The sequence below is a fragment of the Falco cherrug genome, chromosome 15 (genome assembly GCF_023634085.1).
Source record: "Falco cherrug isolate bFalChe1 chromosome 15, bFalChe1.pri, whole genome shotgun sequence".
NCBI lineage: Eukaryota > Metazoa > Chordata > Aves > Falconiformes > Falconidae > Falco > Falco cherrug.
The window spans coordinates 15,250,986-15,277,619 of NC_073711.1; the positions used below are offsets into that span (position 1 = coordinate 15,250,986).

Below are 26,634 nucleotides of genomic sequence, written 5' to 3' on the forward strand. Positions count from 1 at the left end.
AGTGGAAACAGTCTCCTTTGATAAAACCCCAGATACCACAAATTCAGGGGGTGTTTAACCCAGGGCATCTGTCACAAGGATGGGGGGATTCTGCTAGTTGCAAAGTGACGCTCTGAATCTGGGTTTCGAATGTCAACGGCCTGATATTTTAGGGCAAACAGATCTGGTGCTTCAGCATGGGCTGATGTCTCCATTTATTTTTATCGCTTATTTTTATCCTAGGGCTCCTTCACCCATCCAGCAGACGGAAACCTCCCGCAGTAACTGCTTGGCTCTGGGGTAAGGGGTGGGTTTGCTCCTCATTGCCTTCTGCAGGGGTGCTGACGCCAGCCAGGCTCTGCCACAGCAGGGTGTGAGGTGCTGTACACACCAAAGCAAGATTGAAAGATGCTAAGGGGATGGGGGGAACAGGCTGGGTGTGCAGCAAGGCTGCTGTGAGGGTGTCACTCAGCTTCCCACGTCCGAACCGGCTTCCAGTGCACGAGACTTGCTGTGCAGAGCTCAAGACCATCTCCATTTTAGGGAATGCAAGAGCTTGTCTCTCCCACAGCAGGACAAGAAATTGTCCCAGCTCCATCTCCAGACACCACAGGGAGGAGACTTGGGGACACATGGCTTTGAAGGGCACAGGAATACACTCTCTTTCACAGATTTTCATGCCTGCACTTTCCAGCTCTCCCAAAATGACTGTGTGGCAGATGGCTCTGACGTGTAGCACACTCACACCCAGCAGATAAAAATATTCCCCAACAGATTCCCAGCAAGCAAACGTCAGTCACTGTTGCTCCAGAGCTGGCCACGGCTTCCTCTCCTCCCCACTCCCCCATTGTGGGGGTGCAAAGGGGGTCCCCAAGCTGTACATCCTCAACGGCTACCACGGGGCTCACTAGACCAACGCTGGCAGCTGGGCTGGCATCCCATATCCACGCTGGCTCACTCACATGCCTTCCCACAGGCCAGCATCCCCAGCAACATGTCCCCATCCTCCCTGCCCCGGGTGGCCATACATCTGGCTGCCACCAAGGAGGCTGGATGGTAGGATGGGACCCTGCATCTGCCTTGCCCAGGCCTTCCTTGGTGTGAATTACAGCCACGATGTTTAATTCTCCAGCCACACTCGCATAATCTTGCTATAGATGTGAATGAAGGGGGGTGGGAGTGTACCGGGTGGGGTGAGTGCAGGGGAGAAGATGAATAGGATAATTCGGGGATGAGAGAGGAAACAAGCACACAAGTCATTCCTTGTATTTCCACCCCTTCCAAGCAGCAGTCCCATGCTCAGCCTTCCCCTGGCCACTCTGGGCTATATTTACAACAGCCATCATCGCCTGAGCTGCTTTTTTTGCCTTTTTCCCCTTTTAAGCGTTGGTTTGTTGCCAGTGCCTGCTTGGCACAGGGTGGGCGCTGGCAGGGCAGGGGCAGAGGGAGGTTTTTGGGTGCTGTGAGTGTGGCACAGCCAGCCCACATGCTCCAGCCTGCCCACTTGGGTTAGTCTTGCCTGTTAAATGTGCAGTCTCCTGCTCCACAGATAAGCACATCACCCACCTGGGGGGTCACAAAACCCAGGAGCTGCAGAGATTAGGACTGGAAAAGGGTTCAGATACCTGATGCCTCCCTCACTGGCCCAGCAGAATTGACCTCGAGCTGTCCTCTCCCTCTCTGTTCTCAAAATCCCTCCTTGATCAAGACTGTACAGCCTGCCCCAGCTACTGACTTGGGATCTTATTGCAAAAAAGCATTTCTTAATGGCTAACCTAAACCTCCCTGGCCACAATTCAAGCCGAGTATTTTTTTTTCCTCCTATCTCTTGTATGTGGAGAAAACATACCCTGCTCTCAGCAGAGCCCAGAGCTCTCGGCACGTGTGGCTGGCACAGCACAGCATGGCTGGAGGTGGCCCTGGCTGCTGTCGGTGGCCCCACCGGCTGCACAGCCTTGGTCCCTGCAGACCTGGGGCAAAGGGGAACAACCCCAAGCTCTGTCTGGACCAGCAGGAAATAATCTCCTGCTATGGAAAGGAGAGAGACGGGGAGAGGCATGTTCAGAGCAGCAGATAACCCAGCCAGTTGGCACTGCTTAAAAATTACTAATATATACGCGTTACCTGATAAAAACCCAGAGCAGAGCCAGGGAAGAAGGGAGCCTGTTGCTCTGCAGTTCTTAGCAAGGCTGTCGCGGTCCTCTCTGACGCTGGGCATCACCATTGATGGCAGTTGCTCCCTCTGGGCAGGAGGTTGGTTTCCACCAGCAGCACTGGTGCTGTGCTCCAGGTCAAGCTGCGCCTGTTCAGGGATCAAGCCACACTGTAATGGTCAGCAGAGCGACCAGAGTTGGCTTCTTAGAACTTGGAAGATCCACGTGAGCTTGCCAGGGGGAATTTCAGAGATCCTAATTACTGCACCCACCACTTCATGTAGGGCATTTCATTCCCCTCAAAGCGCTTCCACCTGGGCATCGGTCCAGCAAGTGCTTCGTTGGTAGACATCTGCCTCATTACAGCAGGGATGCGTGACAGCACCTTGGAGAATTTCATTAGCAGAGGAGAGCAGAAGTGGCTGCCCCTTTTAATATCACCTGGGATGCGGGAGGCAAAACAGGTCATAAGAGAGCAGGGGGAGCACCAGCTCTGAGCAAGCAGGACTTGTACCGGTCCTGTTCTGTACAGGGCTTCAGTATCAATAAACCACAATATAAATAAATAATGATAAAACAGTGACTTTCTTTTTTTTTAACCCCCAGGCATTCTCTTCATTTAGTTCAAAGGCTATTTCAAACAAATTTGTAAACACAGGGTGGAAAATATGTGTACTTACAGGAAACAAAACCTGCTGGCAAAGCCCGCTGCCCTGCCTGGATGGGCTGGTGCAGCCCTCTCCCCACAGCGCCCTGCTGAAAACAAACCCCATGCAGGAGCAGCCCAGGAGAATGAGGCACAAGATGAGTGCCCGCTCAAGCCCCGCTGCTTGAGGAGGACCCAGCAGACATTGCCTTGGACTGAAATGGTCACAGCTCACGTCGTGTCCCGGGTGCAATGCCTATCAGAGGGTGCAGCGTGGGTCCCGGAGGATGTAACCCTCCCCGCTGTCACAGTCCCTGAACGGACGAAGCAGGGCACCATCCATCCCACAGCAGGGATGCACTGTGGGGCCAGGCACCACTCCCCCATGAGGAAAGTCCCCCCAGACAGCAAACGCCATTTCTCTCCATCCTCTCCACCCGGCGGGGCCGGGGCAGCACGCGGGCTGCCAGACGTTCATGGCTATATCGGTGCTGCTCGCAATCCTTTTTTTAAAACTTCTTTTTTCATTCCCCTCTGCTCTCACCCCTCACCCCCCATGGTTTTAAAGTTTTCAAATGAAAATATGCGAGTTGGGACTTGCGGGTAGCAAGTTGGGGCTCGCGAGGAAAGCCTGGAGGGAGGAAAAGAAAGAGCGATCTGCTCCAAGTGCCAGCAATTGTTTTTATCCTTTCCAGATGAAGGAAAAAGATCATGTTATTTGTTCGGCATAAAGTCCCAGATTTTCAGGAATGAAATCTGAGAGCAACATGTCAACAGTCTGTCTCGAGAGCTGGGGTGGATGGCGGCCTTTGTGCTCCCAAACACCAGCGGGGCCAGTACGCTCGGCTGCGGACAAAAAAGGCTCCATTCTCACACGCTGAAGTGGTGGCATTAGATATCAGCAAGATAATGGGCCCAGGGCCTAGCCCTATTTCTGCTCCCAACTGAACGGCCACAGGCAGCTGGCTTTGATGTGCTCATTTATTTGCCTTTTCTTTTCACAGATGATATTTTTAACCAATATTGTGGTTTGGGCATAGACTGGGGAGAAAGAGGGGGGGTGGTGGAAATGGAAGTCATGTTGTTGCAATAGCTGATCAGGAGAGAAAGAAAAAGAAGGGGGGAAAGAAAAAGAAAAAAAAAAAAAAATCAGCCATTCATTACCCTGCAGGTCAATGTTTCCTGCTGTAAATCAGCCGGAACACGGCGGTCTCGCAGCTGGAGGGAGATCCCGCATCAGCCGGGGCAAACCTCGAGGGCCAGGCTGGTGCTAGGGGCCATACAGCCCCCAGCCCCCAGGCATTTGCACTTGAATCCCAGGGGAAAAGGAGGGAGATAGCGGGGTCAGGGAGGTGGCCAGTGGCGAGATTCAGCCAGGGACTGATTGATGTGCGGGCGGCGTGGGTGGTCCCACGCCACTGGGCTGGGAGCGTGCCCCACACGAGGTGGGGACGGTGGGAGCAGCCACTGCCCCTTTGATGTGCTGCCCTGGCTGTCCCCGCCGCGGAGGCACGGAGGACTGCGTGGCGAGGCTGGCTGGCCCGCACGCTCCAGTCCCCTGGACATCCAGCCGGCGGGCTGGGCGAGCCCTTGGTCCCCAGCCACATCCAGGACGTGATGGGGAAGCAAAAAAGAAGGGGGGAGCAGGAAGAAAAAAAAAAAAGGACTTCTTTCTGCTTCCCAGAGCCCATGTGGGAGCAGCACTCAGCACTGCTGGTGCAGAGGCTGGGAAGCCCCCAGGATGACCAGTGCAGGCACAGCCACATGTCCCCTTCCCCTGGGGAGCAACTCGGTGGGGGTGATGGGTCTGGAGAGCAACAGCCGCACAGCCCTTCAAGGGGGGACCTGGCATCCCACTGGCTGTTACAGCCATGATTTGCACCTCCTTGGTTCCACCTTGGTATGAAACAGCAGCTCCAGGGACATCACCTCCGTGCTGCGCTGATACTCCTGAAACTGCCTGCGTGCAAAACTGCTGCCTCGCCTTCCTGCAGCACATCAGCACCCCATACCCCCAACCAACCGGCTCCCACAGAGCCCCCTGGTACAGATGCTCACCGCAGGCTCTGGTACTAGGGGAAAAAAAGCACTCAGCACTTTTTGCTGTTAATGGCCAAGCAAAATTTCCCCATGGAAAGTTTCATTCTGACTCACAACATCTTTGTTTCAGTTGAGAAAGCAAAGCATCAAGTAGCTGTGTGCTCGCTCCTCTTCTGCGACACAGGTCTGAAAGTAACCATCAGCGGGGCTGACCTCTTGCAATTTAGGTTTCACAATACTTAATCTAAGTGCCCAGCACTTGAAATTGTTGTCTCAGCTCTTTAAGGAGGGTTGGTTTTTTTTTCCAAGTCTCATGGCTGCAGTGGGAAAACTGAAAACTCACACCCAAAACATGCAAAACCAGATGGCAGGAATGGAACTCCAAATAAATTATTTCTTAATTTAAAAATTCTTTTAAATTTAGTTTGGTTTCTAAGGCAGGCCTGGCTGCCTTGGAGCCTCATTCACCAGTTCATACACTGCTGGGATGACGATACTGTGACATTTACAGTGACTCTGGCTCCTATGGGTAGATTTTTCCAGAGCCCATAAGCCAGCACACATGTCCCAGAGACACAGACACTCACCCAATCACTTAAGCCACATCTTGACTGCAGGACCTGGCGCAGGATGGGCTCCTCCATTGCTGGGGCATGGTGCAGCTGCTGCCTGTGTCTTGCCAGAGATGAGCTGTGCAGACAGGAGGCTCAGCTTGGACCCTGCAGACAAGCTCCCAGCCCCCACTGTGTCCCAACTCTCCCACTGGTTGTGTCCCTTCTTCTCCGTCCCTGGACCCACAAGCTTTCCCTCCTCTCCATAGCACACCCAGCTTGTAGCTGGATGGGCAAAGGGTGCCCAGAGGCAGCTTGCTCCCAAAACAGGCTCACTGAAGGTGCATGAGCTGCAGCCACGTGAGCCCCCAGCATCACAGGGCTGGGGGCGCCTGGCAAAGCTGTGTGCCAGCCTCCCCTCACACAGGGCAGCTTCACCAGCCTCCCCTCCTGCCTCAGCACCCTCCTGGAGGAGCAAGTTGTCTGGAGCAATGACCTGTTTCGATGCAAAAGGCACTCTCTGTGATAGCAACATTGGGGCTGGGGATGTTCTCAGCTCCCAACAAATGTATGCTTCAAAAGCAAGAGCATCTGGCCTTGCTCGCAGGGGTGCTTTCAAGTGGAAAAAGATATAAAAATGAAGGTTTGCATTAGCTTGGAAATCAATGTACCTGCCCAGGGCCACATGGAAAGGGAGGCTGGCGGGAAAGAGCGCTGAAAAATGACAGGGGTGAAGCATTAGCACCTTCTGCACCAGGTGAGCACCTCAGTGCTCATCACATTTGGGAACACCAAGCAAATTATTTAACACTTTGGTTAACAGCAACTACTTTGGGATGAAGCACAACAAACTGCATAGAACCCTTGGCCAAACACTCCCCAGGGACAAGCAGCGCTTGTGGTGAAGACCCCCCTGAAAGGGGCAGAGCAGGTTCAGCTGGCCTGACATGCAGAGCACCCCGGATCCTTCCCACATGCACCAGGCACCCTCTGAAAAGCACCTTGGCACCGGCTTGCTCTGAACTTCTTTGCACCCCAGGTAGCAGCAATTTTATTGCAAAAGGCACAGCTGCCCCTGCTTATGCAGCTGGCTCTCCCGTGGATTTCACAGCAATAACGGGAACAAGAAGGGGGCTCAGGAGCGAGTCCCTCACCAGCAACCCAGAGCCCAGCCAGGCGCTGCCGGCAGCCCTGCAAACCATCCGCCCGCCCATCCCACGCTGTCAGGAATAAGATCAAGAGCAAACAGCACTGTTAACCGAAATGCCATGTGAGGCTCTGTAAAAGAGGTGGTAAAAGCTGTCTAAATAGTGGTCCAGGAATCCACTTATCCCTCAATCAGCAGACAGAGGAACAGGAGGACCTTGAGTTACTCGTTTAGTGATTGCATTAGCAGGTCAAGGTCACAATGACCAGGGGCTTCTGCCAGACAGTTGCCAGAGGTGGAGTCTGGCAGCTCATCGGGCAGTGGGATCAATCAGTCTCCTCAAAAATAATTAACTTATCCATATCTTGCCTAACATGATTATTCTTTAAATAAAGTTTCAGACAAGCAGCACAGGGACCACACAGAGCTTTGAGTGCACGTGCAGAATGAGCTACACAGCAGTTGTTATTATTATTATTATAGTTACTATTATCATGCCCTTACATACAAAGGCTCTTCCTCCCCTGGAGCGAGTGACCATTGCGGCAGTCTCTGCAGAGGGAGGTGACACTGATGCCATCCAACAGCCACACACAGAGCATCTCAGGGTCCCTTCCTGCTCTTGGTGCTCATACCCTACCTGCACCCTGTGCCAAGACCTCCCAGCGCACTCCTGCTTCTCCCTCACCCCCTGTTCTGCCCCCCAAAATTGGGAACACTGGCTTATGCCACCTGCAGCAGCTGCTGCCATCTCCCCCTGTGTCTGTCACCTGCACCCCACTGAGCAGTGGCCCCACAGGGGGACAAGTTAGTCCCCGACTTCAGTGGCCTTCTCCATTTGTCCCTAGGAAAGAAATTATTAGTGATAAAATCCTTCAGCCTTGCGATGCAGCAAAAGCAACGAGGGGAAGCAGGAGTCCAGCAATAGCTCCCCTCAAGCATCACCACACAGCTGGAGCCGGGGCACTGGCAACCAGAGGTTGCCTCCATTTCCCTGCCCCCCCCCTCCCTTTTTTTTTTTTTGTGTGGTCACACATTTGGTCTCAGCAGGGCGGTTTCCGTAAACGAGGCACAGCTTATATAATAATAAATAAAGCAGCATGCAAATCCCATCCCCACATTCAAGTCCGCGACATGTAGTGTTTAAAAGGTGCAAGACCCACATCTCTATCTAGTCTTTCACCAGCAGATACGCGGCTACTAAACATTTGTCTCCAGGCTGTGGGACGCAGCTACCCGACGCCGCTCAGCTCTCTTCCCTATCCCGCCTTTCTGCCCGAGCGCCATGGGTCCAAGGGCAATCCCTGTGATGCCAGTGAAGTTTCTCCCTCCTGAAGCAGCCCTGCATTATGCACCCCTGGACCGGCCAAGCCCCACAGCAGCATCACTGCAGGCTGGAGCCATGGCTTTCTCCTCCCCTGTGCCTTTCAAAGAGGTGTTACCTCTGCCATGGCTTGAAAAGTGTGGGGGGGGGGGGGGGGGGGGGGGCGGGGGGGCGTGTCACTCTTTTCTAGCTCAGCCCTTGGTGATCCTCACTCTCTGCAGGAGCATCTCGAGGTGCCCCCCCCAGCAGTACCCCCAGCATCTGTGGGAGCCAGTAGTTCCTCCCCCGTGGGCGAGTGGGAGCCAGTTGATGCTGCAGGCAGGAAAGCAGGGCTGTGATGGAGACACTCACTCCTTCCACCCCCTGCAAGGGTTTTCCCTCACATCTCTAAGCACAGCAGCACCAAAAAGGCTCCAGTGTGGCTCTTACCGCAAGGTGTGAGCCAGCCTCCTGGGAGGTTTCCGCTGCAGCCCGAGCCCCGGGGAGCAGGGCAGGCTGGCTGGCAGCCACAGGCAGGGCAGCAGAGCCTCTGGGATGGCACCGGAATCTTCCCACTGCTGTGACGGGGGAAAGGCCAAAGGCACCTGTCATGGCCAGAAGGCAAGTGGCTCTGTGGTTTGTGACTGGAGCACATGCAAGAGGAGGGATTGAAAATGGAAGTTTTCTGTATTTCCAGGTTTAGGAAAGATTTCTCTTTTTCCAGGCTCCAGCTTGCCTAACTGTAACACAGCCCCCACACACCCTCCATAAAGCACGCCCAGCTCCCCGGCTGCCTTTGTAGGTGCTGAGAGTGGGCAGCTGCAGCACCCTGCTCCACACCTCCCCCGAATCAAATCGTGTCCCTAGCAATAACCTCAGGGACCAGGACTCTGCACCCCGAGCACACGCAGCAGACATTGCCCCCCCTCCCAGCACCACAGGGAAGTGAAACAGGGCTCACCATGTACCCTAACCCTCAGCACCTAAACACATCAGGCTCAGAGCAATGCACCCACACCTTCAGGTTGATGGCTCTCCAGAACAAGGAAGGCTGGCTGGCAGCAAACACAGGGCAGCACCACCCCATGATCCTTTTGTACTGTAAGCTGTTAAGAGAAAGCCATCGAGAGCTCCTGGCCGCAGGCACAGAGCAGCCCCAGTCATTCATTACTGCCATCAGTCATTCATCACCAAATCAGGGTCCACCTGCAGACTTGGGTCTGACCTTCTATGCAATTACCCAAGCCAATTAGCACCTTTGCTCCTTGACCAGATAGCATCTCCATGCTGCCCAGCCTGGCCCTCTGAGCTACCAGCATCTGTTGGAAGCTCTGGGAAGGGCTTCTATGGGCCACTTTGGCTGCAGTGCTCAGCTTGGTCTTGCTCTGACGTGCAGCAAGGTGATGAGCAAGTCCTTTGCAGAGGACTTCACACCACCAAGGCTAGTGATACCGGTATGAAAGCTCCTCTTCCCTTGCCCTGCTTTATCATTGTTGCCAGGAGCAGAACAGCAAAGAACTGGCTGGTTGCATGTTCAGCACACTAAAAACTGAGCTGGAGCAAAGGCCCTGCTAGAAGGATTGCAAGGAAGCAAGACCAGGTTGCACCTTGGTACCTGTGTGGGCTGGAAATAGCATCCCTCTCCTCTGACGTGGTCATGGGAGGCCATGCACAGCAAAGTCGACCTCAAATCCTCTGTGGCACCACCACAGTGAAGCGCCTGCATTGGCTACCATACTCCGGAGATGTTTATCACACACATATTGACAGGCAATAGCAGTGACTCATGGCGCGGGTCTGGATCCTTGGGCCAAATGCTGATCCTTCTGCAGGTTTCAGCTCAACATTATGAGTCACTCATGTCACCATCCTCCCTTTACTTTTTTTTCTTTCTTTCTTTTTCCAGAAAACATTGTTTTTCCTTCAAATGGGAACAAATACACCCAATACCGGGAATTTTGCTAGACAGAGTCCAGATGACAAGTTCTCAGAAAATGCTGTCAGCTGCTGAGATTCAGCTTCAAGAGACATCATCCAACATTAACCATAAACAACAGGGGCAACGAAATGTCTGGCAGATCTTGAAGTGACATGAGATGCCTGCGCTCCACAACAAACCCATTTCACACCACGGGAAAGGTCACCACTTTAATCCACTTCTGGGTGGAATGTACACAAACGTCATTCTTCTTAACATCTGTAATTAAACAGCCTCTTGCTTTGCTATCCAGCCCGTGCTTATTTTCCCATTTGCTAACATGGTGGATGGTAATATAATATGACACTGAAGGGATACAGGCTGCTACAGGCGGGCTTGCGACTTCTTTTTAGGGATTTGCCTGCAGAAAGCTGGATGCAGAAGGTGGTTGTGCTGCTTGGATCCAGCAGCGATTTCCTTTCTGGATGTGCAGCATCTTTGCGCGCTGAAATAATAATAGCAAAGAGAACAGCGAAAGCAAACAGAAACCGCTGGCAGAGATCCCCAAACATGTTGACTCGTTGCAAGCAGTTGTTGAGGTCTCTGCTGGGCTCCTGCGAGGGAGGAGACAGCCACTAAACTCAGAGGTTGAGGCTAGGTCTGTACTTCTGCTATGGAAAAGTCTGGTTTTCAACACTGGTAATGTGCTGGAGCATTTTGGAGAAGTCTTCTGTGTCCCTGTGGCTACTGAGGAGCATCTGAAACAACCCTGCAGGAGTGGCACATGCTTTGCAGGGAGCCTCACCGGGAGCCAGGCATGACGGCATTCACGGGAATGGCATTAGCTGTCAGGAAGGGCTGTGGGACACAGCGCTTTGCAGCCCGAGGCAGGGATGTGGACTCCAGATCCTAGCACGCTCTCAGCAAAACACCACCAAGATGTTTATTTTCAGAAGGATACAATGTTTGACAAAATAAACTATATTTGATTAATACCGACTGCTTTTCAGTAAATTTGCTGACTGTATAAACATGCCAGAACTGCTTCATCTGCCTATATCAAAATTTCAGTTACGTCATCTCTGGGGAATGTCCTTGAGTAACATTTTGACGAGCTTATTTAGGGGGTTGTTTGTGGGCTTGGGTTGTGTTTTTTCCCCACTTATACTTTTGAGCAAGGTCTTCCATGAGCAAGCCGCAGGCTAACAAAACGCACCACTTGGTGTCACATGGAGTGTTTCACTGTATCCCCAATAGAAAACCCAAATTCCCATGCTGAGGACCAGCAAGCATCCTCCAACAGGGTAGTTTCACCTCATTCTACTCCACCTGAGGATTTCATCCCCCAGACAGCTCCATACCTGGCTCCTTGCTAAGGGAACAAATAATGCACAAGGAGGACTTGTGATTTTGCTGAAGCCCAGCCAAGTTACCCCCAGATGCAGAGCTCAGTGAAAAGTCCCTTGGTTTCTGGGAATGGACACCTGCTTCTGGGGTGTGAGTGCATTATCTGGTAAAGTTTTAGCAGCATTTGTCAATCATTAAGCTACTGGAATGGTCAGGAAAATTCCACCAAGGCACCCAAGTGTTTGGGAATCAAATGATATTTCTGAAATGCTTTAGCTTAGATGAGCTAGATAGTCTGCAGGGCAGGACTCATCCAGTGGACTTGGCCATGGCTGGTCTCACCACTGAGCTACATGCTCAGGGTTGGAAGGAGACGTCTCAGAAGTGCACGTGACTCCATTTAGAGCATTTTGAGGTCTTTGTGTAGTTTTGTTTTACTTTAGAAACGTACGCAACATGCCATGTCTGGTCCCTGCCAGCCACCTGCTTGTACACTGCTCCTCATGCCTCTTCTACCCTGGGACTTTCTCCACCATCACCTCCTGCATGGCTGCAAAGGTCTCACCATGTACCAGCAACTTCCAAGAACGCAGGACAAGGTGGTCACCTTCTCTCCTCCTGACCCAGTGGTCCCCAGTGTGCCACCTCACCAGCAGCCTGGCCTGTGGCCCAACCCAGTGCCCTCGAGGCTGGGGAGATCAGCATGCACCGGTTTTTGACTCAAAAGCAAATCAAAACACCTTGCAGCACAGGATTACATGTCCCCCCCTTATGCAAACCCACAGGAACACCCTCATGTCCAGCTGCCATGTTTGCAGACATGCTTGGTGCTCTCTGCATCCTCTGTCCAAGGGGCATTTTGTTTTGGTTGGAAGCCCTTGGGAATCCAGTCCTACATCCCTGCTGGGTCCCCGCTCCAGAGTGCTTGAGGGCTTTGCTCAGGGAGATGAACGTGCAATTCTGAAAAACTCCCTGAAAAACAAAACCGAGACGCTCTAGATTTCGCTTCCCAAAACAGCATGAGCCGTGAGGACCAGCTGTTTCTAGCAGCTGTTAAGTGCATTAGATTATAGCATTCCAGCACTAAACTATTAGCCAATTGATTAATGAACTGGGACTTCCCATCCAACAAAAATATTTTGGTTTTAAATTATAATTTGATGCATAGTTAGTACAGAAATACATTACACATGCTAAGCACATGTTAGCATCTCATCACCACCCTCAGACACAGGGAAAGGTGCCGGCTTCGCCACCTTTTCAAGGCTGCCTGCAAACCCGCCCGGAGAGGCAATGGCCTTGCATGCAGCACGCTGCTGCTCGCTCCTGCCTGCACACAGGACATGCCCTCTGGTGCCAGGCTCCTGGCCACCCCGCTGCTGCCACTAGAGCTTAACAACAGCTGCAAAACTGGCCAGGAAGCATTAAAGTTAACTGGCAGGGGGTAAGGGCTCAACCACCCGAGACTGGAAACCTTCCCCAAGGTCGCTGGCCCTTTAGCTGGCACTGGCATGAGGCACCGATGCCACGAGGCACTGTCGGGACACGGTGCTGGAGGGCGGAGGGCAGCCACATGCACCAGGGAGCCCATGGCTCTGCACGGGGAGGCTCGGGGTTCAGTCAGTGGCAGCTCAGGACTGGCTCTGGGTTTCACTGCAAGGCTAGAAATTATCTAGAAAATGTCCCGTTGTCCCCCCCCCCCCCTTTTTTTTTTTTCCCAGAAGCACCTCTGTGACATAAACCCCACTGTTCAGCTGCTTTTCCCACTGGCAGAAAACCAGACTGGTATTTACTTTGGTCACATGCCTTACTGGTCAGACACGGCCACCACCAGTCCCGGAGCCATACTGGCATGTTACGGTGCTGTGAGCACAGCCGAGACGCTGCCCTGCACCTACTGTCAGCTTAAGCCCCACACCTCCCCAACTCATATATTTTTGTATGTATGATATGTATACTCATTACTCATGTATATCCTAATATACAACAACAAAAATAGTAATAGAAATAGATTAAACTGCGTGTTAGTGGTTAAAGCTGCGACAAGGCGTGGAGCTGCAGGTCCACACACACAGGGGAGATGACAGTGCCCATCTCCTGACAGAGACATCCCATCCCATGGCAATACAGGTCACTGTAAGCAGAGGTGTGTGCAAAACCAGGGAATGATTATTCCTGATTTCTCATGACATGCAAATGAAACACTGCCCAAAACCGAATGCCACCTTTATTCCACTTCAGTGGCCACAGCATCCCTGGCAAAACCCCTGTTAAAACATGCACACAAACCCACTGCAGGGTAAAATTCAACAGCTGTTTTTTCAAGTTATAATGCATTATTTCAAAAACTTGGCAGGTAGCAGGTTCAAAGGCTGTTTTTTGTGATCTCTTATCATAACAAAGTCTCCAACCAGCATAGCTTTGCTAAACAGCATGTCTGTGCAATGGGAAGCCGAGCTCAGCGTGCTACAGAGAGTTCTGCGGAGAAGCATCAGCATTGCACCACGGTGATGCAGAGCAGGAAAACCCATCAGGCTGTGTGAGACACACAGCAAGGCAGAGCCCGTGCCATCTCCCTGAGAGAGAAGGAAAGCACGCTGGACTTGCACTGAAGAGCCAGTGCCACCATCCCATCCTACTGCTTATCTAGGGAAGCAGCAGCAGCACACAGAATATTTCCAACACAATATTAGAGGACAGAATGTCCCCACACTGGTACCAGCAGTACCTGGTGAGGCAGAGGCAGCGTATCATCTCTGAACAAACCCAGTGGCCTGCTCCCACCCCCAGCGCTCCAGGAGGATGAAAGGAAAATGATCAGAAGGGAAGAAGCGATGGAAATTCAAGTGGCGCTAATAAAATATTCCCTTTGGTGGAGCAGAGGCTCATGGGCACAGCCAGCTGCGGTGCGGAGAGCAGGGATGATGGGGAGAGCTGGGCCAGCGTGAGAGCAAAGCAGCACGAGGGTGAAGAAACATCTCTGCCAGCAAGCAGCGATTCTGAGAGACAGAGAGGATTGCAATTTTTTTTTTTCTGAACACGTGAAATACAAATACGCGTCACACCAGCATGGATGTAAAAAATCAGCACCAGCACTGCCCAAACATCCCCAGCGCTGATCCCAATGCGGATGGGACATGAGGGGTCCACAACCCAGAGGATAGTTCTCCGACCATTAACCAGCAGGTCATGCTGGGGCTCAGCCCAGATTCGCTCCTCTCCATCAGGAACAATGAATTGGGAGTGAACGTCCCCAGGCAGAGGAGCAGGGTGAGCAGTCAGCTCTCCCTCCAACACAGCTCCTGAATCACTCCATGCAGTCCCCAGTGCTTCAAATCAGGGTCAGGCAGAGCAGCCCCTCCACTGAGGCTGGGCAAAGTTTCCGCTCTGCAAACCACCTGGTTGCATGGTTCGGATTTATCTACTTTCTCGCAAACACAAAATTGCTTTTAAAAAGGCCTGACACACAAATATCTCAAGCATCCATGTGCGTGTGAGTGTATGCACGCATACATCCACACACTGCAGCTTAAAGATACTGTGGATGTAATCACTTGAGTAAAGGCAGCATCTTAAACAGAAATATGTAACCATTTTGGCCAGGAATGAAACCAAAGCAAACACTCCCCAGCCCCAGCCCATCCGTTTAATCAGACTGAGCCAAGCGCCAAGCCTTTCCACAGTGCCCCTGAGCCGGGCACTGCTGGCAACAGGAACAAGGCAGAGCATCGCCTCGCACACATGGGAGGCTACTTCCAGAGCACTGTTTATAGAGCAACCATCTTTATTTTAGAGATAGCTTAAGTAAAGTAACATGCAAAGAAACACGTAAGAGTCTCATCTGCCTCAGGTTCCTGCCAATCCTCTTCTTTTCCCCCCCTCGTAGCACAATGCGTTGGATGCCTGTTACACGTCCCTGTCAAGCACAGTGTGTGCATCCACGCTGCCTGTCCTTTGGCTGGAGCTGTGTTTGCAGATTTCCAGTGGGAAACGAGGTGCTTCACTTCTGAAGATTAAAACCAGGGCATTGCATTACGGGAATACCGTATGGCTCCAGTGCTCACCCCAATGTAGATGGGATATGAGGTGTCTGAAACCCAGAGGATAGCCCTCCAACCATCAACCAGCAGGTCGCAGCAGGGCTTAGCCCAGATCCACCACGAGGACGCTGGTGAGGACTGGCCACCTGCACTGAAGGGCTTTGCAGAACCTGGGTGGGAGGCAAGCAGCAAAATCACCTGCAACTTGCCATGATGCAAATGTGCTCTGTGCCCATGGGAACACATCTTCACAACAATCCCAGTGCATGACAACTCCTCTTCTGCAGCACCTTTCCTCCTGCTATATGTCTGACCTTCTCTCTCCCGCCTTCACACACGCTCCGTATTATGTGCCTGGCCAGATTCCTAGGGGTAAGCCTCAAATTTGTAGTTAGTACAAAACCCGCCTGAACTACAGACAAAATCTGTATTAAGTCAACTAAGATCAGAGGTCTGATCTTGCTGAGAGTATTTCATAAATCATAGGTTTTCTGTACCCCATGCACATTTGAACAACTCAAGTTGAAATACAGTCTTCAACTTAACAGCAAGGGAGACCTCAGACTTCAAAAACTGCAAGGAACACAATTTAAAACAAACCTTGTCATATTAAACGATTATTATCTTTAAAAAGCACTGTTATGTATTTACTAGTTTACCATGAACAAACGCTTTTCTAGGGAGTTTTTTGTGTGAAGATACCATATTCTTTTATAAAACTGACTCAAGTCTTATTTGCCCTGTCTTTGGAAATGTGCATATATTTCAGAAGAGGTTCTCAATGTCTTCCTCATTTAAAAAAGTCATGGAGAGACACAGAGCGATGCCATCGGCACCGCTCACGGCCGGTGTCCCAGCAGCAGCAGCAGGACCAGGGCAATGGCAGCGGCAGGGCTGGGGTGGGGGTTTGCGCTCCCGGGGTCACTGCTGGGGACCGCAGTGTCGTCTTTGCTTTGCTGATTCAGAAGCTGCTTGTTTGCGGAGGTGTCGTCCATATCCAGGTCGTATGCCAGCTCTGAAAGCAGAAGGAGAAGCGGTTAGCAGCAGACGCGCAGCACATCCTGCGCCCACCAGCACCAGGGTCCCCAGGGCAGCCCGTGCCAGCAGCTGGGGACAGCTGGGGACAGCTGGGTCCAAGTGTGGTCAAAGGCATCGTGACAGGGGTGGATGGGCCAGAAGAGCTTAGCAAACATGCCGCCAGTCCTGCCCCCAGCCCAGGTCCCAGAGTACCTCCCAGTACCCTGCACAAAACCCTATGCTTGGAAAGACCGAAAGCTCACAACTGTAAGAAAGCAAAAGAGATAAGGGGGCCTGGATTACTGCACAGCCACCACCAAAGAGAATCAGCTGAGCTTCAAAGCGGGTGTTCAGCAGTGTCTGCTCCCCAGACATGGCAAAGATGCGTGCAGGAGTGAGGAAATCCAGGCGAGCACAAACAGTTCCCCAAACCCAGAGCCAGCACAGGGCCTTGCTCCCAAATACCTCCTGGTTGGAGGACCTGAGGAGTTCTGCATTTCTGCAGTTTTATGTGTGCAAAATATGCTCTTTACAGCACTTAAATCCACCCATCCCCTGTCCACCTCATCAGAGTGCTCAAGAGTGAGGAATATGAATAGATCGCACATGGTGTTGCAAAACAGGGACTTTGAGGTGAAGCACATGAGAGCTCCAACCCAAGAGGTCCATTATAACAGTTTTGATAGTCTTGGCAGAGAAGCGTGACATTAACAGGGGAAAAGCTTGTGGCAACCCATCAGTGGCTGCAAAGGACCTGCTGAGCAGGAGTCACACTCACCGTTGTCTCCCTGGGACAGGGAAGAATAAAAAAGCCCAAACAGACAATGTGGAAAGGGAAGAAACCAGCAATTCTCAGGGCCAAGAACAAAAAACAAAAGGTGTTTTAAGATGCCATTAGCCAGATCTAGCTGGTGCATTTGGACCTGCTAAGCATCTGGCCCGAGTGGGTGCACCCACGCTTGACTCAAGGCAATGGGTCCCTCGCTCACCCCTTCTCATGCTGCTGCTGTCTCCTTCTGGGGTGCAGGTTTCTTGCCCAGATGGGATCAGTTAAGCCTGTTCACCTCATCCCCAGAGCCTGGCCTTTGGAAGTGGAGGAAGCTGGTGGTTTCCATCAGAAGAGACCCTGGCTCAAGCCTTTCACAAGCCCTGGTGGATCACCAGCATACTGATGGGTTTGGATCAACCCACCCCACCCCTGAGAAAGAATCCAAGAGGCTGAATAAACACTCTAGCTAAAAAACGCCACATCAATCCAATGAGCACCACTGCCAAGGCAAACAGGCTGTATTTCTTAATCAAAAATACCCAAACATTGCAAAACAAAAGCATAACGATGTTAGCGTGACACGTGAGTCAGCCCAGCCATCAAAGAGGGCCAGAAACAGCTGAAAAGGAGCAGATACCCATGCACACAAAGGGCCAGGTGCAACCAAGTCCCACCTGATAAGCTCTGCCTTCTCTAGGAGGTTCCCACAAATATTGCCCTTCCTCTTCTCCACAACTTCCCTTTTTTTCTTCTTAAAGAGCACAGATATGCTGCTGTCCTCCAGAGCTGCACAGCCACGGGCAGAGCAGGGAAAGGTGCCACCCTGAAAGGGATGCACCAGGAGGCCACCTCTGCCCATCCTGTGCTGCTTTCCAAGCACAGAAAGAAGTCGTCCCTCAGGCACAAGGATGTTCAGGCTTTGGGAAAGTTTGGGAGCAGCCTGGCCCTACCATCTTATTTCCCCAAGATAATTTCTGCAAAGTGAGTGAAGGGATTTTGTGTTAATAAAATCCCAGCAGATTATTTTGCAGTTGGTTGTTTTATACAAGATGCCTCAGCCAGTACGAGTGCTCAAAGCAAATACGGCCTGCCCTGGTGTGTTTTGGAAGGTGTTTCCACTCACTCCAAAGACTCCTAAAACCTAAAAGATGCCCCATGGCATGCAGTACCATAAGGCACTTCCAGGCCAGCGATCTGCAGCCGATCAGCAGAGCTTTTGGGGCAGAATAGTCTCTTATCGGACATCCTATCAAAACTACAAAAATCCACAGGAACCGAGTAACTACTCTTGCCTTCCATTTAGAATAGAAATTTGAATCAAAAGAGTGTTTCAGCAAGGCCCTTAACAGCACAAAGGGGTTTTGCATTCCCATTTAAAGTCTCATTCTGCAATGTAATTTACGAGATGCGAGTTCCTCTACGCTTTGCAATGCAGCAACTGAATCATGTTGGAGACGTTCAGCCAAAGTGTACCAAAGTGATTGTTTCAAACATTCTTTTACATGGAAAATTTTCAAATTCCGGGATTTCACCTGAACTTGAGTAAGGGTAATTGTTTAAATCATGGCATTTCATCCAAATGGGAATGGCAACTCTCTCTCATTCATCCTCTTTGACCAAATTAAAGAGAAGGGAACAGAAACCCTCTTGTCATCAAGAGATTTGAGAGCTGTCTTACCTAGCCCTGTTTAACTGCTTTAGAAGTTTAGTGCTTGGGTGTGCCGTTTGTTTTCACTGTTCTTTCCATTGTTTCCTTCTCTGAGCTTATTTGTGCCCAACTGTATTTTTAGGCTTGAAGGATTTAGCCAGACATGTTTTATTTTGTACTAATAATGGATCCGTAACTCTTGCAGATCCCTTTCACTTAACTTCTAATGACCTTTGGTACATCAGAGGAAAGTCAAATAAAAAGTATTAGTTTCTAACAGACCTGAGGTAGCTGATAAACCAGGTCCAGGCAATAACAATGTTATTTTTTTTATTTTATTTTTTTTTTTAAAGTGTTTCAAATCCAGGAATCCAAATTAGCAAATGTCCCCTGACTTCTTGAGAGTGCTCTGTTATGGTTCCAGCCTTCATCAGGATCCCTGGTTAGCCCAGGTCCCTGCCGCATCCCTGCACCTCCTGCTCCCACTGCCACCGGGAGAGGAGGATCCCCACCGCTAGGGATGGAGGTGCAGGCTAACAGACTCTCACCTCGACATACGCCATTTGGGTCACTTCCACCCCAAACTCTGCCTTTACACCGCGAAACAACCAGAGAGGAGCTGCCCCTGTGCCTCCCCACTCCCAGCTGTCTTCTGCATTAAATGTCTCCACTGCCCCAGCTCTGATCACCCACTTCATTTGCAAGTCTCTACTACAAAGTGGCCCGGTGGCCTGAAGGCTTTTTTTTTTTTTTATGAGGGAACACACACACACACACACACACACACACACACACAGAGAGAGGGATGGACGACAACAACATGGACAAACTAGAAAAATCTGTTTCTGTTTATAATCAGTTGGAGCCCAGAGGGTATTACCAAGAATCTGCACTAATTACATATTCAATCTTCACTCATTTTGGCCCCTCTTGTCCTCTGGGCTGCGGATTAGATAATCCCCTTAAAATAATAGTCAATCATTAGCCCTGGGTGTTTTTTTTTTTTTCCCCCTCATGCGAGCCAGGCGTGCCGTGCTGTTTCCCGGCGTCCTCACACAGCTGGTGAAAGGTCTCCAGCCGAACACAAGCCGGTCCCTCCGGAAGCATCTTTTGTAACAAAAGCCCCTCTAACACAAAGCTGCTGCGCTGTGCTCCCGGGACAGCAAAAGCATCAATGGTCTCGCAGCGCCGATGACAAAACCTGCCGCCAGCTCTACAACACACACTTTCTGCATCCGCAAAATAAAGCGGCGGCATTTTTCCATGGATTAGGACTAGAATTAGGCATACTGACTCTGCATAAGCTTATTGGGCAGGAATCATTAAAAAGCTCCTCTCGCTGCGCCGCGCTAGCTTTGGAGACTGCTACAAAAGGTGGCTGAAGTGGGAGGAGGTGGCTTTGGAGCTGGTGGGTTTGGAGCTGGTGTAAGTCCCACGGCAGCTGGCACAGAGGAAGCCGGGAGGATGAGTACTGGCACGCAGGCAGCGTTACAGCAGGCATTCCATGCCAAATCCACCGCTGCCCACTGAGACACCCCTTTTCACCCCTCAAAGGACAACGTGGTCTTAAGTAAAGAACTGCCAGCAAACGCCACTCTGGCAAATGACCTCCAAGCGGACAGTGCCCGGCTCCCGCTGGCTGGCTCGGCTGCTGCCCAGAGCCCGGAGCCAGGGAATGTCATCCCACAGGCAGGCATCTGGGCTGCCCGCCTGCCAAGCCAGCCCCGGCAGATGGCTCCAGCGATGGACCTAATATAGTAACAGCGTCGTAATGGATGGCCATGCATGAAAACCGCTTGGCCGTGTCACTCGATAGCTCTGCTGGTGCCCCGTGCAGCGGCGACGGGTGCGGAGGGGATCCCCCTCCCCCCAGGAGAAACCATCATGCCTAACCCAGCGTGTTCACCAAAGGAGACTGCCGAGTGGGCCAAAGCGCTGGCGGGGATGTGGTGATGGCCCTTGTTTGCAGATGATGGAAACTCTGTGGTGTGAAGGGAGTAGGGAATGGATTGTGACCATGTGTTTCCAATAAGCACAAAATGCATCGAGTAGAAATGTCAGAGACAAGTAAGGCAGCTTGGCAAGCTCCTGCAGCTCTCGTGGTAGGTTGTCGCAGCTGCCTGTGTCTGTCCTTCAGGACTTGTCTAGGAAAGCACATGCTACCATCACCAACAAGAATTACAATCTCCAGGGTGCATTGCTTTATTCGATTTTTTAAGTAGCAAGCCTCATCAGTGTGGGGAAAAAGTTGCCAACAGATGCAGTAGACACTGGCTGTCTCCAAAGCAAGACTGGATTGCTTAAAGGGAGAGATGTTTGAGTCAAGCCCAAGTTGTTGACTCATCGCAAGGCAAAGCATAAGAGCCTGTGATTCCACGGACCAGACCACCTGACCCTGGCTCCCAGCTCTCTCCACCTCTACAGCACCAACCACTTCACTCTCACAGGTGTTTGCACCTGAAATCTAGAAGAACAGTCCGATTTCATCCCAGACTCTTCCTGTTGGCACACCAAAAGCTTTGCTCACCTCAGCCTCCAGTCACCTGGCTTTCTCATGCGAACAGCTCATACTACAAACACAGCTCTGCCTCCACAAAGGCAACACCTGAACCAGTCCACGGAATTACACAGCACACATGGCCACAACCGCGCCGATACAGCCGGGATCCCCAACCCTCTGCTTCTCCAAAACACCTTCAACTCTTTCAAACACCTAGCCAAGCATGGTTTCATCTGACCAGGGAGGTTTTGCCCTCTGGCTTATTACCACTAAAATCCTGGAGCACCAACGAGTTTGCCAGTTGTCTCCTTGCACAACGAGCTGCAACAGCCCAGCCGTAGGTGCGGGCCGCGCCAGCATGTAATTAAAATGCTGCGCCGGGGCTGGCGCAGTGCTTGTGTTGGCACGGCTGCGAGATCACCGAGAAGGATGCGCAGCATGTGCATGGTCTTGTGCCTCTGCTTTTCCACCTCCTCCACAGCAATTTAGGAGGTGCGGCTCTTGGCAATACAGATTTGGGAAAAAAAAGAAGGAAAAATCCAGCTCAACATCATCCTGCTGCTGTCGGCAACGTGGCCGAGGGAGCCTGGCACGGCTCAGCAGTGAGCGGTAAAACCGAACTTCCTAGGCAGAAACCCAAGGGAATCGGGTTTGGGATTGCTGATTTGCAAACCAAAACTTTTCCCCCTCCTTGCCTCTTTGACAGATCCCAGCTGGCGGCGTGCCACGGATGGCCCACAGCCTGCAGCGTGTGTTTGTGAGCAACCCAAAGACTGCAGGCACCACCACAAAACCAGCACTGATTGGGGGGAAGTTCCCCCAGGATTGAAGAAATCTGGAGGGCAGCAACCAGGTTGATTTGGGGGCATCAAGTCATCCATCCAGTACGGAGAGGAGAGGAAGCTCCAGCTCAGCCTCACACCAGGGGTGCAACCAGATGCCGCTCAGGGTACACAAGGCCATGAGCTCTGTGAGGCAGCCAGGACCCACACCTGGGCTCCCCGACCTCCAGCACTATTACAAAAGTCTCATCCACGGATGTCCTCAAGCTTTCCATGGGGCAAAGGGACAAACCACCCCCAAAACCCCAACACATCACACGCTACAGGCAGAGGGGCTGCACCATGACCCCAACTGAAGCAACTACATCCCCACCCCACCCTGGCCAGAGGCTGGTGCTGAGGAAGGGCTATCATTACGACCTGGGCCTATGTTTACTTTCCAAATGTTCTGATTAAATTCCTCTTTGCTCCTTGGTGTGCTCTAGATTTACCCTGAAGAGAATCTGGCATCTGCAATCGCATTAATCATTTTCCCTTTGGCAGCAAGTGAAAGAGTTTCTGAACTGTACTTGCAGCGAGGAGCCACAAAAACATGTTTAGCAAAACATGCTCATGTAATCTATTAAAAATTAACAAATCTCATTAGCATTATTAATTGGAAGTGCCGGAGTCCTTGTAGTTTGAAGATAAAGCATCATGCCCCAGTCTGACATCCAGCTGTATCATCCAGAAAAAGAGCTGCTACCTAAAGGAACTTTGGAGAGAAGAACTGAAAAATACAAAGCTAAATATGGACAGCCAAAAGCATCTACAAAGGCAGGAGTCAAGAAAGAAAGAGAGGAAAAGATGGAAACAGAAGAGGATGGATGGAATCGAAGTGATTTATGAGGTAGCAATATAGGACTGGCTCAAGCAATGTTCTTGCAGATCCCCCATGTATCTCAGCCCACCCAGACACAGAGTCACCCTCTCCCTCTTTGGAGACCTTCAAGATATAAAGCTACATAGCGATCCCTTCTGATCCCTCTGCTGTCACCTGAGACATCTCAGGACAGTCTTGATTTTGGGAGGTAAGGGAACATTGACAGCAGAGCAAAATGAAACACTTTGTATTTCCTCCAGTGATTGAAAACAACATTATCACATCAAATTGGAATTTTCTTCTTCATCTTTGCTCCCCTAAAAAGCTCCCTGGATACGACCAGGACAGGCAGCTCTTGCTTGCTACCTGCTGGCCTTCAACTCTCCAAGGTCAGGACATTTAGTGACATTCATGGACTAGCAAGACCCACCAAGATGCAGTCCTCAGGGGAACAGCAGTTGTCCTTGCCTTCCAGATGCCAGCTGCTAAAAGCAGCCCTCAAGGCAGAAGGATATTTCTCAATGCTCGGTTAGAAAATTCCTGGTGGTGTTACAGCACCCAGGAACATCCGACATCTTCTTTGTGACTCACTATATGTGGAAACCAGACCTGAACAGGGCCCAGGCCATGGATTCCAGGGTTCGTGGCACTCATGCTCCCGGTAGGCAACCAGGAATGTGCCTCTTCCATCCGAAGGGGCCAGGTCTTTGTGCAATGTCTACGCTCAGTCAAAAATCCCCGGACATCCATCATTGCCTTACACTGGTAAGGAATAGAAAAATCAAAGGTAGCTGGTGTTTTGCTCCTTGAGCACACACGTAAGGAAAGCGCCTGAGCAGCGCTCCCAGCCCGAGGATCAAACTGACAGAAACTCCACCAGGCTACAACTCACGATGCCAAGGAAAATACCTGGAGCGAGACTTCAGGTCATAAGTCAAGAATTTGGGTCGGGCATGGACATACCTCCTCAGGCCACAGGTAGAGCTGGCAGGTAGACTCAGACATGGCGGTGCACAGGCATCTGCTCACCCTGCTTCCACTCCTGGAGAAACTCCCTGAAGTTTTGTGCTCTTACGCTGCCCAGGATCGCTGGCGCGGATAGAGAGCCAGCTCCCCCTGCCCATGCCGGGGGGACGTTTGCACAGAGCACAGGCTGAGGTGAGAGAGCTGCCAAGGGAAGGGAGCTGAAGCTACAGCACCACCCAGCTTTTTTAATTGCGTTAAGCTGCTAAAATAAATAAATAAACAAACCCCTCGCCCTGCATTAAAACAACATTAAAGTGACTTCAGCCTATAAAAATGGGGTAATGCAGGAGGCCCTGGGAAACATCACCATACCAGACTTTCCCACTTTATATAGAAAAAGAAGGGTTGGGTTCATAGGCTGGAACCTTTTAACAGCTTCAGGTCACGTTCCCTGAGCTGGAAGGAGCCCCAGTAACAGCCACTGTAGGCTGAAAGCAGGACCTGGCTTTGCACCGCCTTCTGCATGGCTGCAGAGACAGACTCGAACCCAGCTGCTCGCCAGGTGTAACATCTGACACACAAACAGGGCTGATTCCTGCTCCCTGCCTCCCTCCTGGACCATGAGCAAACCCTGGTCCCAAAGCACCAGTGGAACGATGGTGCTGGAAGCCAGAGGTGGGTGGCGGCAGCAGCTCCGATGGGAAACCCAGCATCACGCCAGCTGAGCACTGGGACACCACAGCTGCGGTGCCTGGGCTGCGCTGGGTCCGTGCCATCACACCTGCTCTCTCCTGGGGGCCAAAGGGCTCCCTGCCACGCTTGGGGATCCACGGATGGGATCTCACCAAACCACTGCTCAGGGCCGTGGGTGAGCTCAAAGAGACCACCTCGGCTGTCCCCACCCCAGGAGGAAGGAGTAAGGGAGGGAGGGCATCGGCCCCCGGCTCCCGCCCAGCACCTCCGTGGGTCAGCTTGTAGGTGGGTACCAAGGAGGGTACCAGGGACGGGGGGACACGGCTCACGTGGGAGCATCCAAACTGCTCTAGGGACACATCCATTGGTACAGTGAGCAGTGAAACGAGGAGATGGCAGCGCAACAGGGCTCCAAGGTCCAAGTCCACGAATACCTCCTCCTCCTCCATCCTATCTCTAGCACTCACAGCTCACTCTCAGGAATGTCACAATCGCAGTGGAAAATCAAAATAAAAAGGCTACATAATCCAGTTTGTAAATCCCTTGAAAAATACAAAATCCTCTCTAAAACGGATTACGGAGATTAGAGACAAGAGTTTCCTGGAAATCAAGAATTCCATTTCAGCCTCCCTCCTCTCCCACCCTCCCAGAAAAGAGATGGGCTCGTGCCCTGCACCACCCCATCACACTCTTCCTCGGCCATCACCCTGGCCTGGGGGAGGGAGCAACGGCATCTCCCTCTGGCCCCTGAAAACAGCACAGCTGCTGCTACCTGATTTTGCCCTAAGCACTATTTTGGAGCGTTATCTGCCGCATGTACCTGAGCCCATGGGTGCCATGCGTTGGTAGGACATCTGCCTGCACCAGGGAGAGGGGGGGATGCCTGCCAGCCTCCCGCGAGCTGTTTGGTCCATCTGTTTTCTGCACGGGCTCCAGGGGACCGTGCAATGTGCTGCCACAGTTCTGTGAGCTACAGGAGCTGCATGCGACCCTGCAGGTGCCCAGCAGAAGATTGTCCTCTTTAAATCAGGGTGGTCTTCCAAAAATCAAGATGTTTCTCTTGGCTGTGCCAATGGTGACAACGTTAGCAATGGGAGAAAGGTCAGACACTCACGTGCCAATGATACCAAAATATTTAGCAGCCATGCCATTACTATTCTGATACATTAAAATCAGCATTTTGTTTAATATTTTGACTCAAGTATCCAAAGTCAATGGAGGCAGGACAATCTTCTGTTAGGAATTTTTATTTTGTGAAAGTTTTTGTGCTTTTATTCTTGTTTGGAACAAAAAAAGAAAAAGAAAGGGGGGGGGGGGGGGGGGCGGATTGCAATATTAGCACTCCCAGAAGAGCACCCATTCAAGTTCCTGACCTGTTATTGCTCAAGGACTTCTGCAGCTGCAGCTGCCTGTTTGGAGCTACAGTTAGGTCACTTTGAATGATGCTCACAGAATAAGGATCAAAACACTTACAGCTTGATCAAAAGGACATTTTATGAACGTTGCAGCCCAAGCAAAGTGACGATGTGAATACTCACGTTCAGCCTAATATTAGCTCAGCTCAGTTCTAATAAAATTAACACCCATTTAAATAAGGCACTCAATTTTTATTTGTTTCATGTTTCTGTGCCTTATGGCTTTGAAACATATCCTCAAAACCTTTACATTACTCTGGGAACATCTAATTGTGTTGGGATCTGGAAATCAACAACTCTTCCAGAGGAACAAGGGGGGTTGCTGCTTTGTACCGTTGCTCCACTTGCTCTGAGCTGAATTTATCCATCAAAGGTTGGGGCTTTTCCTCCCACAAAAGAGGGTAACACAGTCAGACTCTTTCATCTCCCAGTAGGAATTACCACCTGTAAATAAACAACTAAAAACTGAACTACAAGCACCAGCAGCATCAATGCTTCTTTGAAAAGAGACAACAGAAAAAACAAAGCAGGGCAAAATCCAGTCTCTTTTCTGCATTTCACTTGCACATTAGAGGCAAAATGAACTTACCAGTCGAGGACAGGGGACGTCTTATTGGAGCAATACAGCCGTTTAACTGTTCTTTAGAGATATTCATCTCAAAACCAGAACAGAAAGAGCATTTTCCCCCCTTTTATTTATTTGTCTTTTTTTGTGCCAACTCACCTTAGCTGAAAAGCACATTGAGATTGTAATTATGGGAAGGCCTCATCTAGTAGATTTGTAAACTCAGCTATCGGCTTGAATTACTGGAATTAGCAAGGCTAATTTAATGTCACTGTTCAAAATAGCTCAGATTT

General features: G+C 51.2%; 1 protein-coding gene across 1 annotated transcript in view; it reads right to left on the reverse strand.

The window, feature by feature from the left end:
* Positions 1-14,845: 14,845 nt before the first annotated feature.
* GPC3 (glypican 3) overlaps positions 14,846-26,634 on the reverse strand; it is a 154,986-nt gene continuing 143,197 nt past the window's right edge. Inside the window, exon 8 of the mRNA XM_055727739.1 lies at positions 14,846-16,139. Within this exon, the coding sequence (XP_055583714.1) occupies positions 15,964-16,139 (176 nt within the window). The 3' untranslated portion in view covers positions 14,846-15,963. The remainder of the gene's footprint in view (positions 16,140-26,634) is intronic.